The sequence below is a fragment of the Patagioenas fasciata genome, chromosome 4 (genome assembly GCF_037038585.1).
Source record: "Patagioenas fasciata isolate bPatFas1 chromosome 4, bPatFas1.hap1, whole genome shotgun sequence".
Lineage (NCBI taxonomy): Eukaryota > Metazoa > Chordata > Aves > Columbiformes > Columbidae > Patagioenas > Patagioenas fasciata.
Genome location: NC_092523.1, coordinates 52995569 through 53022919, shown reverse-complemented (window position 1 = coordinate 53022919; position 27351 = coordinate 52995569). Strand labels below are relative to the sequence as shown.

At 40.6% G+C, this 27351-nt stretch overlaps 1 protein-coding gene across 35 annotated transcripts in view; it reads left to right on the top strand.

The window, feature by feature from the left end:
* ADGRL3 (adhesion G protein-coupled receptor L3) overlaps window positions 1-27351 on the top strand; it is a 384288-nt gene that overhangs the window by 259192 nt on the left and 97745 nt on the right. For 34 of the 35 annotated variants that reach the window (XM_071807883.1, XM_071807860.1, XM_071807857.1 and 31 more), the window contains 2 exons: window positions 2105-2905; window positions 20835-20915. In XM_071807883.1, coding sequence (XP_071663984.1) covers window positions 2105-2905; window positions 20835-20915 — 882 coding nt within the window. The remainder of the gene's footprint in view (window positions 1-2104; window positions 2906-20834; window positions 20916-27351) is intronic. The other variant, XM_071807868.1, reaches the window with a different exon arrangement.

Here is a 27351-nt window from a genome sequence, read left to right as displayed (position 1 = left end):
TATTCTTCTGCTTAAAGCAGGAATCTCTGTCTTACAGGATTTGGGTGAAATATGTAAAGATATTTGTTTTATAGGAGCTTGTATTCTATACATAAATCTGGATCAGTCATATTTCAGTGTATGGGTATTTCATTTTACTCTATGAAACTAGTCCAAGGCTGCTGCTGCTGAGATATATCTGAAGTGTTGGTTTCGTTGGTGTTTATTTCTTTCTCCTCAAAGATTTTTGTAAAGTTAAAATTTATCTGTATTTTGTTCAGCTTGTCTCCATATTATCCAGTGTATATCAGAGGAACGATTTTTTATATATATATATAAAATGTTCACATACTATAGTAGCAACTGAAGTAAATTAATAAAGCTTCTTTTTCGTATGAAAGAGGTAAAGAAAAGTACCTGGCCAATACAGTACCATTAATCTATTCTCTTTTCTCCTTTCTCTCTTTACCTCTCTCTCTACAATAGAAGTGGAACAAAAAGGTAATTAAATACCTTTCAAATTATATATATATAACTTATGTATAGGCTAAGTTATTTAACAGTTTAACGTTTTAGTTGAAATACTTTGTCATTAATTCTCACTACTTTTTTGTTAAAGTTTATTTAGTATCTCTGCTGCTCAACTTCACCAGATAACTCATTTTTTCTGAAGTTTTTACCAATGCCACTTTTTACATTACATTTCTATTCAAAGGTTTAGATAACTGACTCTTCTTGTGCCCCAAAGAATTTGGCAAGCATACACACATATGTACGTGGATAAGTGTATCTAATTATGCCGTAAAAGCCTCTTGGAAATGACACCCCTTTATCAGCATCTCGGGGTGGTTGCTCAGAGTCCAGTAAGCAATAGACTTTTACACCAGCTGCTAAATCTGGTTTTCCTCCTGTCTCGCTTTCCAGAGGATATTTCCAATTCCTGCATTTTCACAAATAATCAGAGTGTGAGCCCTGGGACCAGCAGCAGGTGCTGGGAATCCTCTTCGCCGCTGCCCGTCCCACCCTCGTGGTCATTGTGCTCCCACCGAGACCATCCTGGCAAATAAATGACACTATTCCCAGCTCAGGAGGGCCAAGCGAGCAGGTTTTGCTCCGCAGCATCCCTCCATTTGCCTCCCCATCCAGACGGCTGGGCCCTTGGCACTGGTATTCCCAGGCATGTCCCAGCCCCTCTCAGTCACCTCGAAGTCTGAGCAGCAAAGCTCCCTGGTTAGTCCCACCACTCCTCTGTGCTGCTCTCATGTAACAATCAAAGGTATATGTTTTTAAGTTTGAATTTACTACTATATTTAACAGGACATTTTTTTAACTGATTAAAATCTATACCTTGGGTTCCTTTCCAGTGAACTTGATTATTTTCCTTCTTTCCTTTCTTCCTTCCTTTTCCTTTCAGCATCCATACGTCATTTGTTGTTAATTGTGTGGACTGCATGTTCTGTGTGTCCTGTAGCAGCTTCGAAAGCCTCATTTCTAGTTATACTACGAGTCTGTACGTCGATGTTCCCCCCCCGGTCCCAGCTCCCTTTGCTTTAAACACTCTTAGGAGTTGCTGAGGGATTCGCCTCTGCTTTGCTATTGGTACCTTTTAAATATTTAATATCGCTTGGACTGTAAGGTTGGGAATTTCTTTCTCTTATTTCCATTTCTAGGCCACTCTTCTGTGGGCTGTTCAAATAAATATGTGGATCAATTCCCCAGGAGTTTACCCGTTCACGTAGTAGGTACAGATACACTGCAAAATATAATCTGGAAATACAAACCCAGAAATTCTTTGGGGGCAGATGTTCATTGCAAAGTTTCTGAAGGCGAGTGGTCCAAGTAAGTAGACCTGTAAAAACAGATTTCAAAAGCAATAAGAAAATGAGTCGTGGTTGATAGAAAAAAACAGGAAGAAAAAATACATCGATTTGGTGGAGCAGATCTTGTTCTAGAGATGAGGCCGGGGGAAGGCTGGTCTCCACAACAAGGCGTTGCTCATGGGTTTCCTCTGGTCTCGAATGTCTTCTGCTGCAGAACTAGAAACTGTTGAGATCTTTGGGCCAACCGCTCCGAGACTGCCATTAACTTTGTGCTTTCTGTTTTAAATTCTTTTCCCCTCTGACAGTTTTTCTTTGCCCCGGACTGCTGAAAGGAGTATACCAGAGCGAACATTTATTCGAATCAGACCACCAGTCGGGTGCTTGGTGCAAGGACCCTCTGCAGGCGTCTGACAAGATCTACTACATGCCCTGGACACCGTACCGGACAGACACGTTGACAGAATACTCCTCCAAGGATGACTTCATTGCCGGGAGGCCAACCACCACCTACAAACTCCCGCATCGGGTGGACGGCACAGGCTTTGTGGTGTACGATGGGGCATTGTTCTTCAACAAGGAGCGCACTAGGAACATAGTCAAATTTGACTTGCGGACCAGGATAAAGAGCGGGGAGGCCATCATCGCAAATGCAAACTACCATGACACTTCTCCCTACCGCTGGGGAGGCAAATCTGATATTGACCTGGCCGTGGATGAGAATGGGCTGTGGGTAATCTATGCAACAGAACAAAATAATGGCAAAATAGTCATTAGCCAATTAAACCCGTACACATTAAGGATTGAAGGGACATGGGATACCGCCTATGACAAGAGATCGGCTTCGAACGCCTTCATGATCTGTGGGATTTTATATGTGGTGAAGTCTGTGTATGAAGATGATGACAACGAAGCCACGGGGAATAAAATAGACTATATCTATAATACTGACCAAAGCAAAGATAGCATGGTGGATGTGCCCTTTCCAAACTCCTACCAGTACATTGCTGCTGTGGATTATAACCCCCGGGACAACCTCCTGTACGTATGGAATAACTATCACGTTGTGAAGTATTCCTTGGACTTTGGACCATTGGACAGCAGAGCAGGTAAGGGGTTTAATACCGAGCCAAAATCTGAGTTGGGCTTTCTGTTTTTCTTGCAAATAGGATGTAAAATTGAAGTCTGTTCCTGTCTTACTGAAATGCCTTTGGCATACTTTGGAATGCTTTTAATATCTTAGTTTGAAACAAAATAGAGAGAGGACTGTGCTACCTATAACTAACCTGGAACAGTCTCCAAATGTCCATACTCTTGTTCCCTTTACAGGGACAGCAACATTCTTTTATTCTTAATTTAATTTTCCTCTATACTTCTGGTCATCTTCCCTTCTACAAGATTTTTGGCAACGTGCTTAAGTTTACCCACTTCTTCATTGTTTTGCAAGTATGATGTTCACAGTTGCCATTTGATTAGCAACATGGTTGAGCCTGGATTGTGGTCAAACTCATTTGATGGTGCAGGAGTTTCCAAATAGCATTTGCTCAACCATTTTCAAATTATTACTGCTGTACATGATGTAGTCATAGTTATTGGGTGTTTCCTGTGGTGGATGGTGTGCTTCAGAAAGGCTGCAACAGTAAGAGGAAAGGCAGAATTAATATAATTTGTATAGTAAGATATTTGATTAGTAACGTTGTTGTTTCCAAAACATTGATTTTTGTTAATAAGAAAGACTTGGAAGGGATGAGCGGGTTCAGGGCTTCAGATTGCAAAAGAGAAATAAAGAGATTTTTGTTGCTGAGCTTTTTTTTTTTTTTTTTATTTCTTTTCCTGTGTGCAGCCTGTTATCCATCTGAAAAAAAGTCCTGAAAGAATCTGAGGATATGAAAATGTGGGGAGGGCTGGAATAAAAGTAGTACAATGGCAGTCAATTTCCCACTGTAATACAAAAATGTAAGGAAAAGGAGAAGGAAATCTTGAAGAGGCAGAGGACATTTTCAGTGATGTTGACCTCTGCAAGATCTCAGATGAGCAAAAAATGAAGTAATACTTTTCATTCTCCCGACTTAATGATGAATGTGTACTTTTGGAGCGGTGGAGGGAAGCAGAGCAATTTGTAAGTTATTGGTTATGCCCAAGGAGTGAAAATCAATTGCATCCCTTCTATTGCACAGGGTTTTTCTCTGCTTTTCAGTGAATCATTTCCAGGTATCACAGTGCATTCTCTGCTTCCGCTTTTTCACATGGTGACCGTTGGCATCTTTAATTAAAAAAGCCATAATCAGTGAAAAAAACAAATGTAGTACTTTTGTATTAAAAAAAAAAAATAGCAGTTCAAGCTGGTGAGACTGGGAGAGCAGGTGAGAACCTTGCAGAGGACTCTGTTACAACACAGGAAGCAGTGAAGACACAGAATATTTGTATTTGGTTATTTAGTTATTTAATTTTTACAAAGAATGGATCATGGATGTGTTTTTCCCCTCTTCCCAGATCACCAGTGGTTTTCAGTTTAGAGCAAGGAGACGTTACCTTAGGCTTACAGTTTGAGTAGCAAAATACGTAAATAATATCTGCTTAGTTAGAAAATAAAAGAAAGATAGTAAAATTGATGGTTCGAACAAATTGGTTGTTAAAAAACAATTAAGGTTGGAGTTTAAGGAGCAGAGCTGTTAAAACCAAAAATAGCTCTTAACAAGGAAGTTATATATTTGGGTACCTGAATAGCCAGTGACATATTTGAAATCTCTGCTATGCTACATTCTAAGGCTATTTAAAATTAGAAAAAGAAAAAAGAAAAGAAAGAAAACAGGTGCTGGAGACTCCAGTTCACTTAGTCAAACATTTTCAGTCTTTTTCCAAACTACCCAGGGAAAACAGGAGGAGGCAGGAGTCTTTTAGCTTATAGGAAAGGCAAGGATCATATAATCTTGTTCTTCACAGCGATTAAACATTTTCTGGAGTTTTAATTAAAGGTCTGTTTGTACGCATAGGTTTGGTACATATTTGAGATCCACACTGTCCCAGAGCTTCTCTCATCCATTCTTTGAAAAAATGGGCTCTTACTCCTCGGTGTAAATGAGTGGCAAATAAATCCTGGAGTTTCTGTACTCAGCTGGAGGTACCAGGGAAGGCAAAATACACTGAAGTGAGGCACAAAGCTCCGTTCCGCTGATCCAGAAGCAACTGAATTAAAAGCAATTGTTCATTTTTCTCAAAAATGGGAAAAGCTGTGTTTTTAAGGATTTGCCCCACTCAGTGATTTTTTCCTTTTGTCTGGGGTTGTTTTCGGTTGTCCCAACAGCAGTTTTGAAAGCAAACGCTCCTCAGTGCCTGCAAATCCCAGGAAGCCAGTCATTAATTTCTGCCTTCAAGCATTGAACTTGAAGACACCAAAAGCCTTTGAAGCATTTTGTTTTCTTTGAGCTGTTTGGCCTCTGAATGAGTTTTTTGGAGGATGCTACTCCATAAACGCTACTGTGTTTTGGGGTTATTTTCTTTGTAGCTGCTTTTGAGTTTGCTAATTTGAAGTGATAGCTCTGCAACTCTAGCAGTGGTTTTCCATCCATCAAAAGCAGAGTTGTTGTTTTTCATATGTGCCTCGCCAGGCATGTGCAGAGAGGTAAACCAAAGACTGCACAATTTTCTGCAACCTAATCAATGTTTAATATTCACCAGAGTGTGCCGTTTTAATCATCACCCATTTGTGATACAATCTGTGTAAACAAATTCAAGCAAATATCAACAAATCCTCTTCTCCAAAAAGGTGAAGTGTTCCCGTCCTGCTTCCCGGGGCTGTGTCACATACAAACACATCACCTGGCTTTGCTTCTCGGCATCTCCCCGGGCAGTCGCAGCTCCTGTTTAATGGGTGTATGAAATTAATAAATAAATATGCCCAATACCTAAGGAGGACAGTTATATGATACAGGGACTTCTAATTGCACTGCAGTGCCTTCCAGGTATTGCATATTAACACTGTGGACTGCCCAGTGGGTAATGAAATGTGATATGAAGCTTCCGTTCGTATCTGTAATGTTTTAGAAACCTCAGAGGGTGCATGTCAAACTTTGATCCTCCGCATCGGTGTTAAGTGAGATTGCAACCATTTTATTCAGTAAGAGTAGTTGATTTTTTTATTCCTAAAGCAGTTTTACAATGTAGATAAGGTGAACTCTCTGTCCTTATAATATGCTAATTAAGTGCATTTGTGTCTTAGGTAAAAGATGTGGCAGTATGGTGATGAATAAGAACTTTAAACACATATGACACCTCGTTAAAATGTAATTTTCGCATCATAAATCTGAGACCTTGCCTTTGACAGCTGAGTAATGTGGATAGTGGGCAGAGGATCTTGAACGTTTCAAAGTTGCTAATAGGGAACTGAAAGGGGTGTCCAGTACCGTTTTCAGGGAGCTGCTGAGTGTTTAATTGTGTCTTCTCCTACGTTGTTGTTTTTTGGGGGTTGTTTGTTTGTTTGTTTGTTTTTTCCAGTTGTTTGCATCCCATTCAGGAGCATCCCTGACTCTTGCTCCCATTCCTCTTGGTTGCTTGCAGTGACAGCTGCTGGTCGCACAGCGTTGTGGAAGGTTTTTGGAGAGATCACCACTTGCTTTTGGCAGCCTCTGCTAGGGCTAAGCCTCTGCTAAGCCCTGCGCATCATGGCTTTTATCCTCTAATATTTGCCCATATATGCCCGTCCCATTTATTCTGTAGATACTTTGGTCCATTTTTGCTCTTTAAGACAGAAAGACATGTCTAAGTTTGGAGGTGAAGAAAGCACAGAGACTCCTCATCTTTTATAGCAAAGCTGGCATCTCAGCCTACATTTGTTGGCCAGCTGGTACCTTGAGCTCAGCAGGACAGGAGGATATTTCACCTACCTGGGATCCAGAATTGCATTTGTTCCCCATTTTAGGGCCTGATCTGTCTCTTTGTTTTCATCCTGTTTTCAATTTACCGTCTTTATAAAGTAATGTCTGATTGAAAAATTAGAGCATCATAATACTGGACGCCATTGTGAAATTAGGGATTTCTGGGGTTTTTTTGTCAGGAAAGCTGGAGTTTGAGCTCTTTTCTCTACCTTCTGACAAAAAAAAAAAAAAAAACAAACCTTTAAGAAGTGCAAGATTCCTCAGCTTTTAAGAACTCCCTTTATGGAGCACTTAGTAAATATTAATACTGTTTGGTTAGTACAGCAGGAGTATCTTTAGTGCCTCTCCAGTACAAATAAATATACAGTTGCTCCCTCCTCCTAAGCAGAAATCTGCTTCTCTCGGTAGGATGGTGGAGCTGAGTGTATACTCTTTGGAGATGGGTTCTCACCATTGCAAACCAAAGGGAAACCTGCCGTAAAACCTGTGCCCTAAAGCTCCAGCCAGTATCCATGGGGCCAATGGAGGCTTTTAAGATTTTGAAAATGAGCAGCTTTTATTCCTACTCCCCACTGAAAATACCCCCATCGTGTGGTAGTTCATGGGTCTGGGTCGCTCTCATCGCTCGTCTGCTGCTGATTGTGTTTGTTCTGGAAATGAATACTGTAATATTTTTAGCAGCATTTATTAAGACTCGTCTCCTGAAGTCTAGTTCAGCGTTGCTAATTAACTTCTTCGATGCTGCCAGCACTCTGCAGTTCTTCTGTGCCAGCTTTTTTTTTTCATTTTTTAAACCAAGAAAGCCAAGAAGGCACATGTGGATGCCCTGCCATGCCCTTTAGAGTCATGGGTTAGTGCCAGGAATGGGTTAATGGTTGGATTCAATGATCTTGAGGGTCTCTTCCAAGCAGAAGCAAGCAGAAGACGCATTGAATGTTCTTCCTGCTTGATAGTCAGGGTAAAGAGGAGTAAAAACTCTTTAGGAATAACCTACAAAATTCTCAAACCTGTACAGGAAGCTTTACAGCGTTTGTAGATCTCCATGTTTTGGGAGAAATGGGACCAACTGTGAAGGGCTGTGAAATGCTGGGTGGGAATGCTGTCAGCAGCCTCACAGGGGAAGATTGGTAAATCTGAGGAAAAAAAGAGATGACAGGCACTTCGAAGTACTCCTTGAAATGTGTTTTGGTGTCAGTAGCGATTTTAAATCAAGAGACTTGGGTTTTGAAGAAAACATGAATAAAAGTGTCCATTTCCTTTAGGTAAGTTTGCCACATGTGGATGGGTAAAGGTTGATATAATGACAAAGTTACTGGATCAAAATCCCAAAGTTCTTGGAGAGTTTCAGCTCAGCCACTATTCAGACAAATCCTCTGAAGTTGGTGGGACTCTGGACTAGTGGCTTCAGGAGTGAATCCACAGTAATTTTTTTTTGTTGGCCCTGGAAGGAATTGTACTTTGCCAGCAAGAGGCTTTTCGGCCTCCTGATTTGTGTGTAAAGCATCCAGAAAGGATATATAAATTTCTATTGAAAGCTGGAACAAATAGTGAATGTCCATATGAATTTGAGTCACAATATCTACCCTACATTCTTAAGTTGAAAAGTTTTTTTTTTGTAAGGGTGTGCTCATGACTGGGAGGGCAAAGCAGATGATGAAGACTTAGGTGAAAGAGATGTGCCCATTAAAACAACGTAGGAATTGTTAACTGTAATGTGATTTCTTCACTGTGACAGGATTTTTGCTTGATTAAAATGTGCTGTGATGAAATGGGACTTCAGGCAAATTTAACTGAAACAAGAGATTCTTGCCAGAAATGGTTGTTGGGCATTGGAACAGGCTGCCCAGGGCAGTGGTGGAGTCACCATCCCTGGAGGGGCTGAACATAGGCAGAGATGAGGTTCTTAGGGACATGGGTTAGTGCCAGGAATGGGTTAATGATTGGATTCAATGATCTTGAGGGTCTCTTCCAACTGAAATGATTCTGTTCTATGATTCTGTCCTAAAGTATCAGGAGGAGCGAGGAATGCAGCATTCAAAAACCAAGCCAAGGTGCAAAGTGCTCTGGGAAGTTTCTGGTCGATTCGTATAGTTTAAGGTGCAGATTAATCCAACATTGAGATGGAAGAGGAGCCTCTGCCTGGTACCTTGCTTGTAAATATAAGCTTTATCTTTGCAGATGAGCAACAAAAGCCGCCTCCTGAGCTTCGCGGGAGCTAAATGAAGCTTTTGGGTAGCCTAAAACTGCATAGTCAGAACGCGGTGTGTTGTGTGAAGCTGCTCTTTTCATATAAATGAGTTTAAATTGACTCTGGTATGAAGAGTAGAACAGAGAATTAAATTAGATTAATAGATTTTTTTAAAGACCAGAAGGGACCATTAGCTCATTTAGTCTGACCTCTGTAATGCATTCGATCGGATTTCATCCACTTCCTCTTGTATGGAGCCTAGTGACTTGACTTTACCAAGTGTAGCTTCCAGAAAGGCACCCAGGCGATCCCTGCCTCGCTCCCTGGGCTGCTTTTCATGGGTGGATATTCTCTCACAGTGCCAGAGAGGTAAAATAATATTTGCATTATAAATATTTCTGTTGTACTGCCCAGCCAGCAAGTCCTTTTTGTGTCTTTTTAAAATTGTTTTTGTAGAAAGTCAAAAACAAGCTTCTTAAATTGCACACTTTGCACCTTGCTCAAATGGTGCTCAGGAGGTTGCCTACTGTGGGAATTTCTAATAGATATATATTTTTTAAAGATGTTAGAAACTTATTACATGGAGTGGGAAATTCCTGAATGGACGGTGAAAGCAAATAATTCACTAGCAATAAGAAATCATTCTTTCTGGGCACTAAAACCAAGAAAGATTTCTACTTTCAGGTGTGTACCTTATAATGAGTGTCACTAAATGCATCTGTAAACTTTGGTTTTTAATTAGAAGAGATTACCAGTCTGCAGAGCTTGCATACTGCTTTCTTAATGCCACTTCCATTTTTATTTGAACCAGAGCGGTAGGGAGTGAGTGACATTTAAAGCTTGGAGTTTGTCATCAAGTTCTAATTGTCTCGTGGATGAGAACATCTGGCCATGGGAAAGGGCAAAAACTTGTTCCAGCAGTTTTTCCATAATGGATTTTCTGATTGTTGGGTTGTTTCGTTTTGTTTTGTTTCTCTGCTTCTTTGTAAGTGAGTCTGTATTTACACCAAGTGAAAGATGATGAAAGGAAGTGAACTGTAGAGGATCGAAGAAACACTTTGGTAAATAACCATTAATTGTATTAAGAATGTTATTACAGCAGACTTTTCTTGTCAAAGCGTAGTGGCAAATTCTGGTAGAAAGAGATTGTCATTCTCTTAATATGCAAATAGAAATTGGCTGCACTTAAAAGTGTCTTAATTCAAATTGAAATACTATGCTGTCAGAATGTATTTTTTTCCTTCTGAAACTGTGTTTTGTGACATTTTAGATTAAAAAATAGTATTTTATTGCTACTATTATTATTATTATTATGATTATCATCAGCATCATTATTATTATTATTATTATTATTATTATTATTGTTATTTAGAAACCTGTAAGAAAGTCCTTTGGATGTTTCCATACCAGATGCTGATGTTACCTTATCCCCTCAGTGTCTTTATAAACTTCAGCTATCATTGATTCTAGAGATCTGTGCTGGACCTGGCTGTATGTCATTCTTCTACTCCAAGACATTGATCATTGCTTTAATGTTTTTATTTTTATTATTGCATATTTAACAATAAAACTGAGTGATGTTCTATTGCCAACTGAATCTCCAAGGAGTGCAACTGTTTCTCATTATAAAGTGTGTGGGGGAAAGTAATTAAATTTTAATTATTTTTCCCTTTTACCCAAATATCTTCACACCATGCAAATTAAATAAAATTATTTAACCATGACAAGCACTTCTGCCAATTAATCCCTGAGAAGTGAAGCTGGAAAATGTATGCCACACGCATGCAAGCACTCGCACTCAGATGCCTGGAAACAAGAAACCCAAAGGAGTCTTAAGGCAAGCAGGAGTTAAACCAGCCTAACAAAGCCAGGAGTAGGAGCTTAAGCACTAGTGACATCCACCCGCAAGCTGGTCTGAGCTCTTTGCAGCTTCCCATTTGATATTCTGAAGAATCTTTTTCCCTTCTGGCTTAATAGCTACAGATTAATTGAAGTTCAAGAACTCAGTATTTCTAGTAGCCTTTATACTGAAATTTAAGATGGGTAATTTAACTTTGAATTGATTTTTTTTTCTCTTTAATTTGAGCTTTGAGTATGTGCATATTTTTATCTCAGCTGTGCTTGGGTTTCCTGTAATATAGGCAAGATTACCAGGAGATACTCATTAGATAAATGTATTGATTAACAACATAAAGATAGTTGTACTGAATGCCTGAAAACTGAATCTAGTTACTAGAAAATAAAATTTTTCGGGCAATTTCAAAGCATTTTCCCCTCCCACACGATACTCTAGGCAAGACTCAGGCTTTGGCTCTGTTGGACAACATCAGACAGCCAATACTAAGCTTAAAGCAAAAGGAAAAAGGCCTAAACCAAACCAAAACACTACAGCAAGAATGGGCAGGTTTCGTGCATTAGGCCATTTTCCTACAGTTTGCAATGAAGCAAAAACTCAATAAAATGATTATTGCTGCTGTTGTTGTATAATGTCCCATTGTAATAAAATCAAAATATTTGGGGGGAACTTGGCTTTTTTTGGCAGGAAAGTACCAAAACAAGCCTTTTGAATGCTGCCATTGTCATTAGTAAATGCTGTTATATTATTGTTTGAATGTTACATGAAATGTTAACATGAAACTTGTAGTATTACCTAAGGGGAGAAAAAAAACCTAACAGTTCTGTGAAACTGAGAGGTTCAGTCCCTTTAGGGTCAGCATTGTTTGAAAGTCACCATCTTTTCTGTTTTTTGTTCCAGGTCATAACCAAAATAGCTCCTCATACGTCAGTTCCCTTGGGAGGGCAGGTTGTTCTGCCTGACACAGGTCTGGACCCTCAGCCCCAGAGCAGTGTAAAAACCTAGTGTTGATTTGAGCCCCATGCCCTGGGCTCGTGGCACTTTTAGACCAAGCAGACAAACTGTCATTTTAACGACTTAGAGTAGGTCTAACAAGGATTATTCCCTGTTTTTGCAGCTGGTCCTATAGCTATTTTGTGGCTGTGTCATTCATTCTCTGCCCTCTTCCATAGCTCATGACTAACAAAAGTTGGAAAATCTCAGCATTCCTTGCTGGACTGACCAGGAAGAATATTAAATTTTCTGATGGCTGGGTAGGAACATCAATCACCTGCCCTGCCTTTTGCTTTGGGGGAAAAGGAGCAAGCACTCCAAGTGAATTAGCAGGTGATTTATTTATTTGCGATTCTGGGATGGAATGTTTTATCTTCATAAATCTCATGTTAGGATAGCTATTGTAGCTATGCCTGGTGGTGATATATTTGTATAAAAATCAATGCCTTTACTGTGCACAGGGAGCAAACCTTTGTATTTTGCCCTAGCTGCATTTGATAACCAAAATTTAACTAAGATTGTTCAGTGTTTAATTACAAACAAAGACGAAGCTGTGTATTTTATCTGCATTGCTAATTGCATGGGCCTGGATTCAGCTCCAGGCTTGGCGTTTAGCAGGGAACTGGTCAGGTGCCAGATTTTGTGATGGTTCGGTGCATCACGCTAACAACAGCCCAGCAGAGATGTGCATGAGGTGGTTGAAAACGTCAAATGCCAGGAGCAGAGGCGTGATGGAAAGGTGGCCAGCAGAGCTCACGGCAAATATGACCTTTTTTAGTTTCCTGCAGAGCTAAGCATAGATGACTTTGGTTAAAAGTTACCTTTGGTGCCTTCCCAGGGCATCTCTCTGCATGAGAGGCAGGGATGCATCCAGACCTTTTATCTTCCTGAGCTGGGCTGAATTTTGTTCAGAATTTCCTGCTTTCCTAGGAACACAGGCTGGCTTTTCTGCTTGATGTCATGGGGTCCTCCTTCTCCAACCACAGTGTCTCCTGAATGCTTGGATGCTCCTTGCGTTCTAGCTAAGTCCGTATTTTACATCCTCAGCCAGTTGTGATATTTTCTCATTTCATTGCACCCCATAATGAGCTTATTGCCTGCTCTTTTCTCTGTTAATGCTGTTTTGATAGTATTTTAAATTGAATTCTGGACCTTTGTTCTGAAACTGGGAAATGTGGACCAGATCCAAGAGGGTTTGCTGACATCCAAGTGTGTCTGCGCAATTGCTACCTGACTGTTCTTCGGCTGTATGTACCCATCAGTCCTGGCGTTCCCAATGCTTTCATTTGTCTATGACAATTTTTATAGCTAAAATTTGAGTGGTAGGGCTGCTGACCACAGAGGACTTTAATGCCTTCATCTTGGAGACCTCCTCAATAGGTGGTTATTATAGATGATGTCGATGAAGTTTTGGTAGATAATCATTAAGTTCTCCTTTGTCCCTGTGACCACTGAAAATGTAAGATGCATCAGCTCACTGAATCATGTGATTTTAGTTTAGAAAAGCATCTGAATGGGCCAAATTTTATAAAGAGGATTGAAGACCCTCACCAGCTTCCATCAGAGGGTAACGCCAGGTATCTACTTGTCTTCTCATCTCTGCCTTTTTGCCCAGTCGAAGACCATGAACTTGCAGCCATTTGCAGCACCTAAAAATTTGGCTCTTTGTCTTGAAACTTATCATCTCTGTGACCCCGAGGCATGTTGCTCCTCACTTGTTTCAATTGCCAGTTTAATCAAAACCCGACATGCCGTTTCAAATACGATTTCTCCAGCTGAACAACTCAAGCTGTCACGGCGTTTCTGCGCCATGGGTCTGGTGTACACCAGGAAGAGCATACAGAAATGTATGGCTCTAATTCCTGGTGCTGTGAATCCCAGTAAACCTGAGCTTTAATGATGTTCCTGGTCCCAACTTGTTGATAATGCTGGGACAGAACCCATCAATGCTTATCCACTGCAAAGTCTGTCAGCCTGAGCACTGGTGGATTGGGCGTTTGGGACCACACTCTGCTTGCTTTGTTTTCTCAATACCCTTCAAAAATTACTTGTCTTTGTGGAAACGGACTCTACATTTTGGTCTCATTTGGTCTCCTGAAGTTAAACTTCAGGACTGTTGGTGTTGTTGAGCTCAGGGATGTTTTTTTACAGAGCCTCAGCCTCTGTGATCGCAGGATTTTCATGTCTTCTTGCATTTATAAGTGGGAAGAGAAGCTTTAAAACACAGTTCCTCAAGATCTGAGGCACAGCAAGGAAAAGCCTAAATCCATAATACTTATTATTTCTTGTTGCTTTTGGGTTAAAACTCCTTCAGAATTTTGGGGGTCACAGTGAAAGGTCTTCCCAGCACCAGCTTTCGAGCAATGTCATTTCAAACATCTGACAAACCAAGGCTGGTTTGTATTTTTTGCCTTCTGCTTGTCCTGGGAACTTTCAACTTGTTCCAGTCATTTTTAACCTTTGCAGAAAGTGGAGGGTTCTGCCCTTAATCCACAGCACAGATTTTTGTTACCCTCTCCTTTTTTCTTGCAATTGCTCCCTTCTTTTGGTCTCAGCCATTCATAAAATCTCCTAGTGGTTTTAAACCTCTGCTTATCCTGAGCAGAAAACTGCCTTTGTGTCGAGTAATAGGCAGTTTTGCAATCTGGCGTTGCATCTGTAGGAAACTAATTGGAGATTTTGCACTGGCTCCTAGCAAAGGAAAAACTTTCAGAGGACTTACTCCCTGAACGCAGCAGTACGGGATGGGATGCCAGGGTCTCCAGCCTGCTGGGAAGGTGAGCAAGTCTTGTTCTTTTTGTAGATGCATCAGGGTTTATATATATATATTTTTTTTCTTTTTATTTAGGGACTTTTCCCTCATTATTTACTGTCCCTCTTTGCTTCTGTTTGATTTGCCTGGAAATAACAGCAGCGTGATTCCTCAAATCCAGTAACTTGAGAAAGGAAACCCCGTCTCTAATTAAATCATCACCAGAGGGAAGGATAACGAAAGCTTGAACTTCTGCACAAAGGAGTCACCTGTAAAAAAGGACCTTAAACTCCCTCTGAAATGGTTGACTGACACCAAGAGTGACCCAGCCACCTTTCTCGGTGCTGCAGAAAGGAGGTGGACTTCAGGCGGAGACTTCCCTGGAGTTCGGCTGGTTTGCTTAAGGACTGATGGCTGACTTTAGAAAGCTGAGTTTATGCTGCTCGGAAGGTGTCACTGTCACCATGGGGTCACAACTGCTTCCACATCAGAAATTTTTTATCACTTTTTAAAAAGTTTTAGAAAGTCAAATCTATGATTCCGTGATTCTATTTTTTTTTTAATTTGTGAATCTCACATCATTCACACACCCAATCAGAAATACTGGAATTTCTTCTTCCTTGCATGGGTCACAAGAAAATGAAGGGAGAGCTTTGTGTCACTGAGGGAGGCCAGAGAATCAAAGGTGGAATTTGTCAGTTCTTTGATCAAAAGATCATTTAAGAAACCCAAACGCAAGATTAAGGGTTAGCTTGTTTGAGGAAGTTTAGGTGGTAATCAGGGCTATTGTATGGATAGGTAAATCTCTATGTTCATTTAAGTAACTAAGTGGTTGGAGATCTAAAGAGGAAAAAAAAAAAATAATTCTTCTGGACTGAGGTGTTGGGTAACTGTGTTTCAGAGGTGATGGGATATGTGACTAAGGACAATTTATTTTTTTTTAATTGTCAATCAAAACAATCATGCAAAGACCTATGGTAACATTGTGAGAACTGAGGTAAGAATAATCCAGAGGTGGATTTTCTCTCTTGTCCCCCTTCTCTGAGACAAAGCTGAAAACGTGGATTCCTCAGGAGGCTTTTGATTGTGAGAGAAAACATGCAAACAACGAGGAAGTCTGTCAGAGTTGGATCGATTTGCCCAAACAGCTCAGTTTTTCAGCTGACAGCATTTTAGCGCTCAGGGGGGAGTTATCCAAATCTCTCTACAGGCAGCCATGTTCTTCATGCTGAGACAAACCTTCTATTATCTCAAAAAGAAAGAAAGAACAAAAGAAAAAAGATAAGGTGGCTTAGACCGTTCTTTTAGTTCATGGAGAAAATACCTACCCTCATTTAGTTCCTTCACCAAATAACACAGGGTCAATCTCATGTACGGCTCCACCCCTGGAAGGTGGAGTTGAGGATGCGTGTCTGGAGCCGGAGAAGCAGACCTGTGCCCTGAAATAATTTATTGGAGGCTTGCAATCACAAATTCCTTTAGAGAGACTTGCCTGATGTGGAAGGTGAACGGAGGTGAGGTCTGATCTGCTCAGGAGGTGGCAGAAGAGCAGGGGGTATAGGCAGGACCAGGGAGGTATGATGTGGGGATGGAGACCGTGCAGAGAAATACAGGCTGGGAAATAAAGGCAGAATTGGAACAAACATCTTCTATAAGTTGTCAGGAATGGAGGAAAGTGAGAGTGACAAATTCTTGGGCCACATCTCACAATATTTGAAACTACAAGACACTTCAATTACCATCTCCAGGCTGGTGACTTACAGATCTACCTGTCTGCTTCGCCCATGCCTCCTGCCATGTGACCCGGCATCTTGGCTGCCTTCTCCAACAGCCCTCCCGGACGCTTTGCCACTGAAGATTAAGCTCAACATGGCATCTTTCTTATCGGCACCTTTTAAATATGGAAAGGTAACAATAAGGTCTCCCCAGAGCTTCTCTTCTCTAGGCTGGACATCGCCAACTCTCTCAGCCTGTCCTCAAAGGTGTTCCACCCCTCTGATTATCTTGGTGGCCCTCTGACAGCTTGAAAAACAACGTGTAGCCAGACAACGTCATAACTTTCCTCCTGTCAAGAGCTGTGTAGGAGAAAAACCACTTGCTTGTGACACTGGCTTTACATCGATGGCTTTGGTAACTTCCATCCATTTGCAGCAAGAGAGCAGAGATAATGTAGTCGGAGAGTGGACTTTGGAAAAGAGGGTTTTCTTGTATTTGTACACGACTTGGAGGGAAGGAGAGGGAAATAGCCCTGGGAGGCAGAGAAAAAGAGGGAGCAGCTGAGTTCCTGCTACCCTGAGGAGTTAAAAGGGCAATGAAAGATGAAAGGGAGATGTGCAGATTAAAGAGAGAGACTCCATGAAAGTCCATGAATAAATGAAGCCGTGGACAGAATCGGTGCTAACTCTGACATGTTTGAGGCAGGGAATGGCTTTATAAAAGCTTGATTTAAAAAGAAAGCTTTTAATGCAAAATGGAAAAGGATAGGCAGTGAAGAAATGATGTTTTTTAAAGATGGTCATTGATGAAAGGCAGAAAAAAGGCTGCCGGGAGAAGTCTGAATATATGCCGAGTAATAGGTCTGAAGGAAATTTGTTTAATGGCATAGCAGAAGAGTGTGTTTCCAGCTTCTTAATTTCTCTTTCCATATGTTTTTAAATATGCCTATGTATTACAGAGTTCAAAAAGACTCATGAGTAGAGAAAAAAGGACAAGAAAAAATGTACTAATTTTGGAAATTAAAGAGGATAAGAGTGGTGATCCTGGAAATTGCAACCCAACAAAATGGAATGTAGTTTTCAGTTAGGTAATAAATTAGATTTTTTTAAAAAATCATGTTAACAGTTAGGAGTTTACAGAAATGTAGCCAAAATATAATGTTTTTTACAGATAGGATCATTCCAGATAAACTGGATTGCTTTTAAAAATTGATTTTTTCAGTTGCACGGAAAAAAGGGCCACAGTATGCAAAGTATAATTCTTCTGTAATGATATTAGTAAAACTGTCAGTATGTTTTCTGAGAGTTTTCTTTAGAATGCTGGAGGACGTGCTCCAGCATACCTGGTGTGTTTGCCCATCCCATTGTTATTAAAAAAAAAAAAAAAAAAAAGAGTCGAAGCACTGAAGCTAAGTCTCAGGAATTGATGTGTGATTTCACTGTTGTTAACTTAACTTGTTAGTGATGCAAGCAAGTGGGTAAACAGAAGGAGGGAGCCAGTCCTCAGCATTGCCAGAGCTTTAGGAGGCAAGTCAAAAGATGTTTATGAGGTCTCTTACCAGGTGTTTTTCAAATGTGGTCATTTTTGGTGTTTGTTTTTGCTTTCAGGGGTTTGAATCTTCTAGGTTTATTTTTTCTGCTCAGGTTTTCTCTGTGACTGTTCATGGTAAAATCTCAGGGAGAAAATAAGGAGGGCTGCACTGTTAGATGCTACAAGAGGTGGATATGTTTCCAAAAAGGATCAAGGGAAAATGTTTTTAATATATGATGATGAGACTGCTTTGTTGCTACTTTCCTTGGTTAGTCCATGCATTTGCAGATTTTTTTCTGTAATTTTATAGTGGCGTCTATAGATAACTACATAACTTAGAGCAGATTTTTTTAAGATATGCAGATGTTTATTTTCCTTCTGTAAGCATCCAGATTTCTTAAAATAAAAAATAAAAAATCCCTTAGACCAAGCTATTGTGTTTCCTGCAGTCCTTGCAAAACATAGTCTTTGCTCTGGTAAGTTATTGACTTTTTCAGATGTGTTGCATCTTTTATGTGTCAGACCTCAAAATCATGGCGTGCCACGCATGCTTTCTAACCCTCAAGTGTGTTTCGTCTGCCCAAGAAAGGCCACATCACCAGGTAGAGTTTCAAGGTCATATGTATATTTTGCTGGCAAAATTGCTGCTACCAAACATGTCTCTTTTGCCCTTCTCTGAACTCGCTCCAGCACCTCAAGGTCTTTCTTGGCGTGAGGGACTCAAAACTGCCTCACCAGGGCCCAGTCCAGGGGATGGTCACTGCTCTGGGCCTGCTGGCCACACCAGTGCTGGTACAAGCTGGGATGCTGGTGGCCTTTTTGGCCACCTGGTCACGTACTGGCTCATGTTCAGAGCAGACAAGGGCTGACCCAGGGTTGTCCTCCAGCATCAATCTGCTGGCAGCTGGACCTCGCCAGCAAGAGAAATAAGGTAAACAGAGCTGTAGTGATTAGATAAAAAATTGACAACTTCATTGTAGGTTGCTTTGATGATTACATTTGATTACTGTTTGCTTTTTTACCTGAGAGCCGGCTACGGAAACACCAGATGGTTCTAGTCGGGATGGGATTTGGAGAAGGCCATGCAAGCTGTTCTGATACGAGGCCTGCCCAACTTTCCATCAGCAACAGAGACATCTAGACCTTTGGTATTTTGTCAGAAGGAGGCTTTTTGCCTTTTTTTTTTTTTTTAAATAACTAAAAAGACTAATAAAAACAGGTGAAGGTCCGGGTGATTTAGAGAAGATGTTGAGTGTTTCTGCTGTCTCTTTTTTACTTTAAGGTTTTCACGTTCCCTTTTTCAAGTATTTTTTCTGCAGTAGATGGAACTGGAGAGGGGAGAATGTCTCAATCCTAGAAACAGGTCGCAGTCCTTAAAACTGGGGCTTTAAGCACCCAAAACAGCAAAATCTACACAAAAGGGACTGGGAGTTGGCATTGCTTGGCAAAACTTGTCCTGTCAGTCTTTGTGACTTGACTTTAGAGCTGTACCAGTTATATCAGCATCAAAATCTTGCATAGATCCATTGGGTAAAATTGTGTGTTTTAATGCAGTCAGTGGCAAAAATTGCAATGCTGTAAGGCCAGAAAATGAAGCACAACAATTGTTTGCACTGCTTTTTTATAGAGAGAATATTAAAACCCCAAATTTGATTTATCAGCATTGTGAGAAGCATACAGGAATCTAGTTGGCTGTTTTTTGGAAATAGTGTATATTTGCATCAGCAGCAAGTAGATAAAAGCTTTCAGTGAATTGTTTCATTTATCACAGGAGAACATTTGATGCTGCTGCTTCCTCCATATTAGGTAAAAGCTTTTATAAAACATTCATAAACTTCTGTAGTTATTACTGACTTGTAATAAATGTCTAAACAAACTCTCAGATGTTTTGTGGTCTTTAATATACTGTGTCTGGATCTTTACTCCAGCCTGGCCCTTTAAACCTGCAGAATCATTCTTTTTTTGTATTTGGGATCACCTGGTCCCAAGAAGACGAAGTGATAAAATAAGCTGCTTTTTTTTTTTTTTTTAAAAAAAAAAAGGCGTGCTAGCAATGAGTGTCTGCCTGTTTCTGCTGCAGAACAGAGCAGCTATTAAATGATGACTTGTGCTCACTAATGACATCACATGGATTTATAACATGTGAACAAGAAAGGGAAAGCAGGATAGCTCGTCATTAGCTATGGGTTTGCCTGAAGCAGATTTCCCGTGTTAAAGCACTTAAAAACAAATGCAGAATTTGTGATGTGTCAGTAGATTTTAAACCTGAATAATGTCCAGTTGTTGTAATGGCTAATAATGCAAATTACCTGAGTCAGCCTCAGCATAGAGGTAAATATATCCTGCCCATTCAGACACACTTCTTTCTTCCCCGCCCCCCCTTTCCCATTAATATTGTATCCTCCCTGAAGAGATGTTCTGAACATATTATGTGCACCAGCGTACCGTGCTCATGGTATTTCTGGATGTCATTACAGAGAAGCCCAAAGACTGTACCACTGCCTGTGATGCTCGCTTGGAAATTGCTTGGAGCAACAACAGCAAGTGTCAACAGGGAGCCATATTAATTATTTGGAATGTGCCTCATAAGAGGAATCAACCTCTTTTACTGCAGCACAAATATTACTTGAAACAGGAAGGTTACTCTAGCTGTTACCGTAATCTATGTGTCATTAACTTTCTGTGCTTAGGAAAAGAGATTAACAACCCTGTAAATTGTTACAGTAAATAGATGAATTACAACATGTTTTTATTATAAATAAAAGTTTCTCGATAGAGTTATTCCAAATTACTGGAGAAGAACTGGGTCTGTAGTAAGTGGGAAAACTGCACAGTGCTGTTGGGAAACAAAAAGCTTCCACTCTGGTGAAAGGAACACTGAGCTCCCCAAACCGGTATCTGGTATGACTAAAGTTCAGCGTAGTACCTATGTCTGTGTGGAAAAAGCAAAAGAAATAGTTTAACTTCTCTTCAGGTATATCCACAAAATGGAAGTTCACTATGAAAAGTGCACAATGGAACAAAATACTTGCCAACCTGTTTTGAATCCGGTGCTGTAAAAATGCTGTATGTTTAATGATAGCCCTGAGACATCTCTGTAGGAAACACTAAACCACTTATTTGTCCACAGGGCAGGCTCACCACGGACAGGTTTCCTACATGGCCCCACCGATCCACCTCGATTCGGACCTGGAGAGACCATCATCCAAGGGTGAGTGATGAAGGCTCCTTGCATATGCGTTGCAGACCAGCCGTTAGCAGGAGCGTTGATCGTTTGTTCATAGAGCTTCTGCAGCAGAGTTACCTGAGATAGGTACCTCTGTCAAATGGTGCAAGTGAAGCGATAGAAATGTGGGCCCTTGATTTCTCAGCCCTGTTTGGAGGATCCCTCCCCTGGTTGTGTTGAATGAACCCCCAGTTTGTGCCCCCTGGGACCAGAGCAAGCATCTGTACCGGTGCAGACTTCTACACCTCTCTTTGGTCCTTCTAATTAGGTTGTCAGTATTCAGATCGGATTTCAAAATGACCTTCTTGGAATGGATAATAGCAATGTCTTTAAGTTAAAACCAAACAGAGATCTGGAGGGATTTCTTGCTCAGCTCCAGAAATGTGTACAAACACCAAACAAGGAATGTTGTGGAAGAAGAGAATGGGAGGAAAAGTGGTGGATGCCCTGTCCCTGGAGACATCCCAGGCCAGGCCAGATTGGCCTCTGAGCAACCTGATTTGTGGGAAGATGTCTCTGCTCATGGCAGGGGCTTGGACTAGATGAGCTTGAAAGGTCACTTCCAACCCCATTTTATGAATGCATAGAAAGGGGACAGCTGAATCATGGTAGCAGGGAGATGCACCATAGCTTAGGTTTGGTGTTTTTCCTTTCTCATCTCCTCCAAAGGGTGCTACAGCTGCAGGAAGGGTTCAGGGTTGACTTCGACAGTGATTGTCACCATTCTGCCCCAGCTGTGAGTACGTTTGTGTGTGCCTGTGTTAATCTCTAAGTCCTCGCAACTGAAAAATACATGTTAATGCACAATTAATCTGGATAGGCACACCATCATTATGTCATATGGAGAAAACTGTCTTCTAAATTTCATGTTATCCATCTCTCATATTCCAGGAGGCAGAAGAACCTTTGTGTTGGTGCATTGCAGCTGCAATGACAAGCATATCCCTGCTCCTCCAAATTGCCCGAGGACTTTGTGGGCTAAAGGAAAATGTACTGTTAAAGCTCTTGGCTTGAAAGGCTCCATAATTTTGAGTGAGCTTTTCCATCAGCATCCAGGTGGCTGGATCTGTAACTCGATCGAGTAAATATTTGCTGGGTTTTTTCTCCTGTAAGTGTAATGTGCATTTTCTTAGCTGATGCCGTAACAAAAACTGAGGGGTTGATTCTTGCTGCACAGAAGCAGCCTCAGCACAGTTATTCCTTGGTTGTTCCTCTTGCATCTCTCCAAGGTGGAGCCTTGTGCTGGGTGACTGAGCTTGGACCCGATTCACAATTCTCTCTCCAAATCTGGCCGTAGGAGTTGGGCTGATCACGTGCAATCTCCTGGTAGTCCACAACCTCCATTCAGCTTCAGGTGAATTACCGTGCGATTCGGCGCATTTGGGATTGTTAGCTGCTTCTAAGTCGGTTGAAAACCTCCAGTTTTGCAGTAAAATTTGCCACCTAGATCAGTATTACCACGGTCAACATAAACCACTACTGCTTTTGGCTGTTGCCTTGATGCTCTTGGTTTCCCTTCCATATTCCCCCTTGCACTGAACTGGTGCTGGTCAATGTTGCACTTAGAGTGGCAAAAAGAAGATGACACTTTACAATTTTAATAATAATAAATGGAAATAGGACCAGGGTAGTGATATAAAAACATCTTGCCTTCCTATATTAAAAAAATACAGATTTAGTGCTGCTGTGGCTCTATGAAGTTCTGTGCTTGTAGATTTATTTGTAACTGTCTTTTTCTTCTCCTTTTTAAAAATTGTATTGCTGGTGACATTTACACACATTGTTTATGCATTGCAGGGCATTTTTACCTGCCTTTCAGAGTCCTGATACTAGTAGTGAATAGAGCATAAACTCCAGTAGTTTACTGGTACATTAGTGTCATCATACATTACAGGGTAATTACTATGAGCCACTGCTCTGGATAGTAACAGTGTAATGACACTGTGAGTCACTTAATAGAAATCAGGCCATGAATCGGCATTTTTTATCAAGACACTTTTTATTCCCCACCCCTTTTTTAATTTGAGGGTGTTTGAAAATTCGTTCCACATATGAAGCAATCAACTATTATTTTTACACCTCCATTCAGTCTAACGACCCAGATGCAATGATGTGATTTTTACAGAACCATTTACTCCTTCCGTATGCAGAATAATTTCAGGGGTAGCTGAGACCTCAAGGGCTGATCTCATAGACTGAGGATCAATCCTGTGTTCTAAAAATGAATGGCTGGTTACGGACTATAGCAAGGAGTTCCACAGATGAGGATGATAATTATACTCTGGTTTAGAACAGAGATTTTATGAAATTATCATATATAGCAATAAATATAGAGTTTGGAGTCAAATTCTGCCAGGTACTAAACCACAGCAAATTGAACTCATTGGATCCACATACTAAAACTATTTATGAAGCTTTATAGGAGTAGATTTTAGTGTCTATATGTGGAATTATATTAAACATGAAATATATGCCTGGCATTTAAAGCTGAACAGCCCAAGCTCTGCACCCCTGGTGCAATTTTTGGATGTTTTGCAAAGGTTTCCTGCAACGTTGAAGTTCTCTTGGAGATCATTACGCTTGAAGTCAGTGCATTTTCAAAATGTAGAGTGGTAAGCAAAACTAGTTATTGGTCCCCAGTTCTAGAAATAAATAGCAAGTAAAGGAGGGCGTGAGAGGTTTTCTTTGGAGATCAGCATGAACTTTGATTTAAAGATGCCTTGAAATGTAATTTTTGTAGACTGTTTGAAGCTACCATAGGACCTGATAAGCTCAGAACGGACATAGACATCCACCCAGGAGGTTGTTTTGACAACGGGTTTCATTTTCCACTGTACTGAGTTTTGCCATTTGTCATCAGTAGTTGAAGATTTCACCTACCTGACAGTGGCAACAGCTGGAAAGCAGGGCCTGCACCCGCAAGCAGCACTAATCCACACTGAATGGGGGGAAAAAAAAAAACTATAGAACCAGTTCAACGTGAGGAAGAAAGAGCACAGTGCTGCATCCAGCATGAAACCCTGCTCAAACTTCGTTTTGTTTAGGTTTTTTTCCTTATTCCTTTTCCGCCAGACTAATTTTTGGGTACACTTCTCTTTCTGAAATATTTATAGGGCAAATAACTGTTTTAAATGAACAGATGGGGGAGACATAAGACAAGCTGTTAAATTAATAAACATGTGTGGTGCTTTATCAGTAAGGGAGCCGATTTTGGCATTTCTTCTGGATGATTTGTATGGCCTATCACCATTGCACCTGGTGCAGGGACAAAAAATGGCCACTTAATAACCAAACAATGTGCAAACTCCTTCCATTATAACTTCATTATGTCAGATATAATCGTCTATAACTAGATGTCAAATCCATAATTTATGTCCGGCTCCCCTGCGGAATAGTGGCCGTCTGAATGAATGGCCCCATTAATGGGAAGGAGTTTTTACTGTAACTTTTCCCCTCTTGGTACATGGTCCATTTTGTCATCTGGTATTAATTCCGTATCATTTCAGAGATGCAGAAAATATGCCTGGTATATTTATATTTTTGTAACAGGAGAGGAAGGCAAATAAATCACATTTCAGGTCTGCTGCTTTCCTAAGCTGTATGCCTGTTTAAAAGGGAATTGGATTGGTCTGCAGCCCTTTGATTGAGATAATTTGACTTGATAATTGACCTTGATTTGACCTGTCTGGAGATGTGAAAGAGGCATACGATGTGCAATAACAGTTCCAGTAGGAGCCCTCCAATGCTGGAAAGTCTTTATTTGCCACCGCTTGCGTCCTTTGCCGTATGTGGCATCTTCCATGGCTGGACTTGATCTTGGGGGTCTCTACCAGCCAAAATGATTCTATGATTCTGTGATTCTATAATTCTCTGGTGTTATGTTGTACGGTGCCTATCTATAGAAGTGGTCCTTGGCGTATGTGATGAAGTATGTCATCGTCACCTGAAAGGACAGTTGAAAAATTATCCAGTTAACACCATTTATAATAGTAGATGACTTCTTAGTGTCTGATGATAGAGTTTCCCATTGCTAATACATAATTGTTTCAAGACTAGTCAGTAGATGGTTATGTTTACCTAACAAAATATTGTTTCCTAGACTTATGACTTGGTTTTCTGAGTGGTATGTATGCTAAAATATTAACAGTGGTGGAATATCATATTACATCTATAGCATCTTCTGGAAAATATTTTTGACTTTTTTTTTCATTTTCTGTGGTTTTTATTTTACAGCTCTGAATGTCACAGCACTCAACTCTTGGAATCATCTTGGGTTGAATCAGAAATTGTTGCAAATGTGAGATTTCCACCCCAAAGTCAGTGGTCTGATGCCTTCTAAAACATTTGGTTTAGAGCCCGCTTTGGCCCTTGAATTTCCTTAAACCAGATTGTTGAATTTTGATGCTCCCCTTTGTTTGTTGTTTTTTAAGGAGTTATTCTGGTTGTGGGAGATATATCCCCATGAATTGGGTACCCTGCTCTTGAAAGGCACTTTTGGAAATCCCAGCCTTAATAAATGCACACTAAACACTGATTAACAGATAAACATTATGGAGTCCCGTTGCTAAGACTGTAACTTGGCTCCCTCGTAAGAGGCCTCATAATTTAAGTCTTTCAGCCAAGTAAATTTGGCTTGATATGTGGAATATTTGCTCAAAAGACAAGGACTGCTATCCTCTAGCTCCAAATGGTTTATTATTGCCTTCACATTGGCTCAGTGTTGTTCATTCTCCTTGAAAACTTGCAAGAAGCAGTATTTAAAATATCTCAGTTGCCTTTGGGAAGAGATATTAAGATCAATTAAATATAATTTTAAGGGTTAGAGGGCCAGCATGCATGAGGGTGCAAGCCAGACCATGGGGCTGTTGGCCAAGGAGCTTTCAGGGATGGAGAGAACCAGCTAAACTTGGGGCAAGGAGAAGACTTTGCCCTCAGCTAGCTGAGGATGCTGCCCTTTTTGCAGGTGCAGTTTTGGAGAAAATTGCTGGCGCTTGCTGTGTTAAAAAATTGTGACAATGATGGATCTGGTCATGGCAGTCTCCCCTTTAGATTTTCTCCAAGTCCAGGTTTTGTCTTTTATTTGATGAAGAATTTTGCTTTGCACATATGTGTGCGTGCGTGGATGTATTATGCCTACAAATTGAGTAGTAAACATGCAGCAAAAATAATACTGAGTAAACAATTACGTTCCGTTTTCTGGAATAAAAGGGAATATGTGCCCATAAATCTTCTTTTAAAAATATCTGTGTTGGAGAGTAAAAAGAAGATGAGGTTCCTAAACTCATGCCATGGAATCCTCTGTGCCCCTGAAGTGTTACAACCGTATTCATATTTCATTGTGTTTCTAGATCAAGCTGCATTATTATGGGCAGCATTCCCCCGATGCTATAGCGCTGGCTAAGGAAAAGGTACACTATGTTAATATTTTGTTATCTTAACTATGGAAAGTGGGTTCTGTACATTGAAGAATTTAAGGGGCAGGGGGAAGTGAAGTTAATGCAGCATTTTGATTAGAGGTTCCACAGGTCATAGCTCACATTTTGAGGCAAAGCTTGAATTTGAGAAGGATTCGTACAGAAAATGTGGGAAAACCAAACAATTGAAATAATTTGTTTAATGAACTTTAAAATTGCTCAGCAGTAGGGATATGGACCCAGCATTGGAATCTGGCAGAAGCAAACTGGATGCTTTTAGCAGGCTCATTCAGTGAAGAATTTCTCAGCCTTCTTGTACCTTAATGTGTTTTGATCCTGTAAACAGAGCATTCACCCCTAATTCCTATTTCCTTGACCATTTCCAGTGCTGGTGTCTATGATGTGATTTAGATACCTTCTGGTTCAGTTAACATTAGGTTGATTCACTAAGAGCCTACGATCAATAGAACCCAACACAAGTAGTAAAGTAAAATGGCAACAAATAGCAAATTTAGCATATGGAATCAAAGATAAGCCTGGAGTCACAAGCAAGACACTGATGTCCATGCTGATTATTTCTTAAAAAATACGCTCTATGCAGACTGTATTGATGAGGATTATAAAAATGTTTACCAGACAAGCAAAATAAACAAGGAAGGCTCTTGGCATCCCTCCCAAAGGAATGTTCTGAACTGAGCTTCTCCTTTCCAAATGTTTTCCTGTTAATACAGCTGCCAAGGCACAAAGCAGCTGGGGAGAGGGAGGATGAGGTGGCTGGGAGCTCGGCACAGTTCTGCTGTGATCAGCACAGCCACTTTTTCTCCCTTTTTGCTCAAACCTTGCATGATGGATTCTTTGACCCTTCACTTTTGGGAAAGTTAATATTACATTTTCCTGGGAAAGGCTGTCATAATTCATGTTCTACCTCATTGAGCTGCACCTGATTGTAAAATCCATCGAGAAGCACAGGCGCCTGGCCTGGAAAGTGTCACTTGCTCCAGCAAATT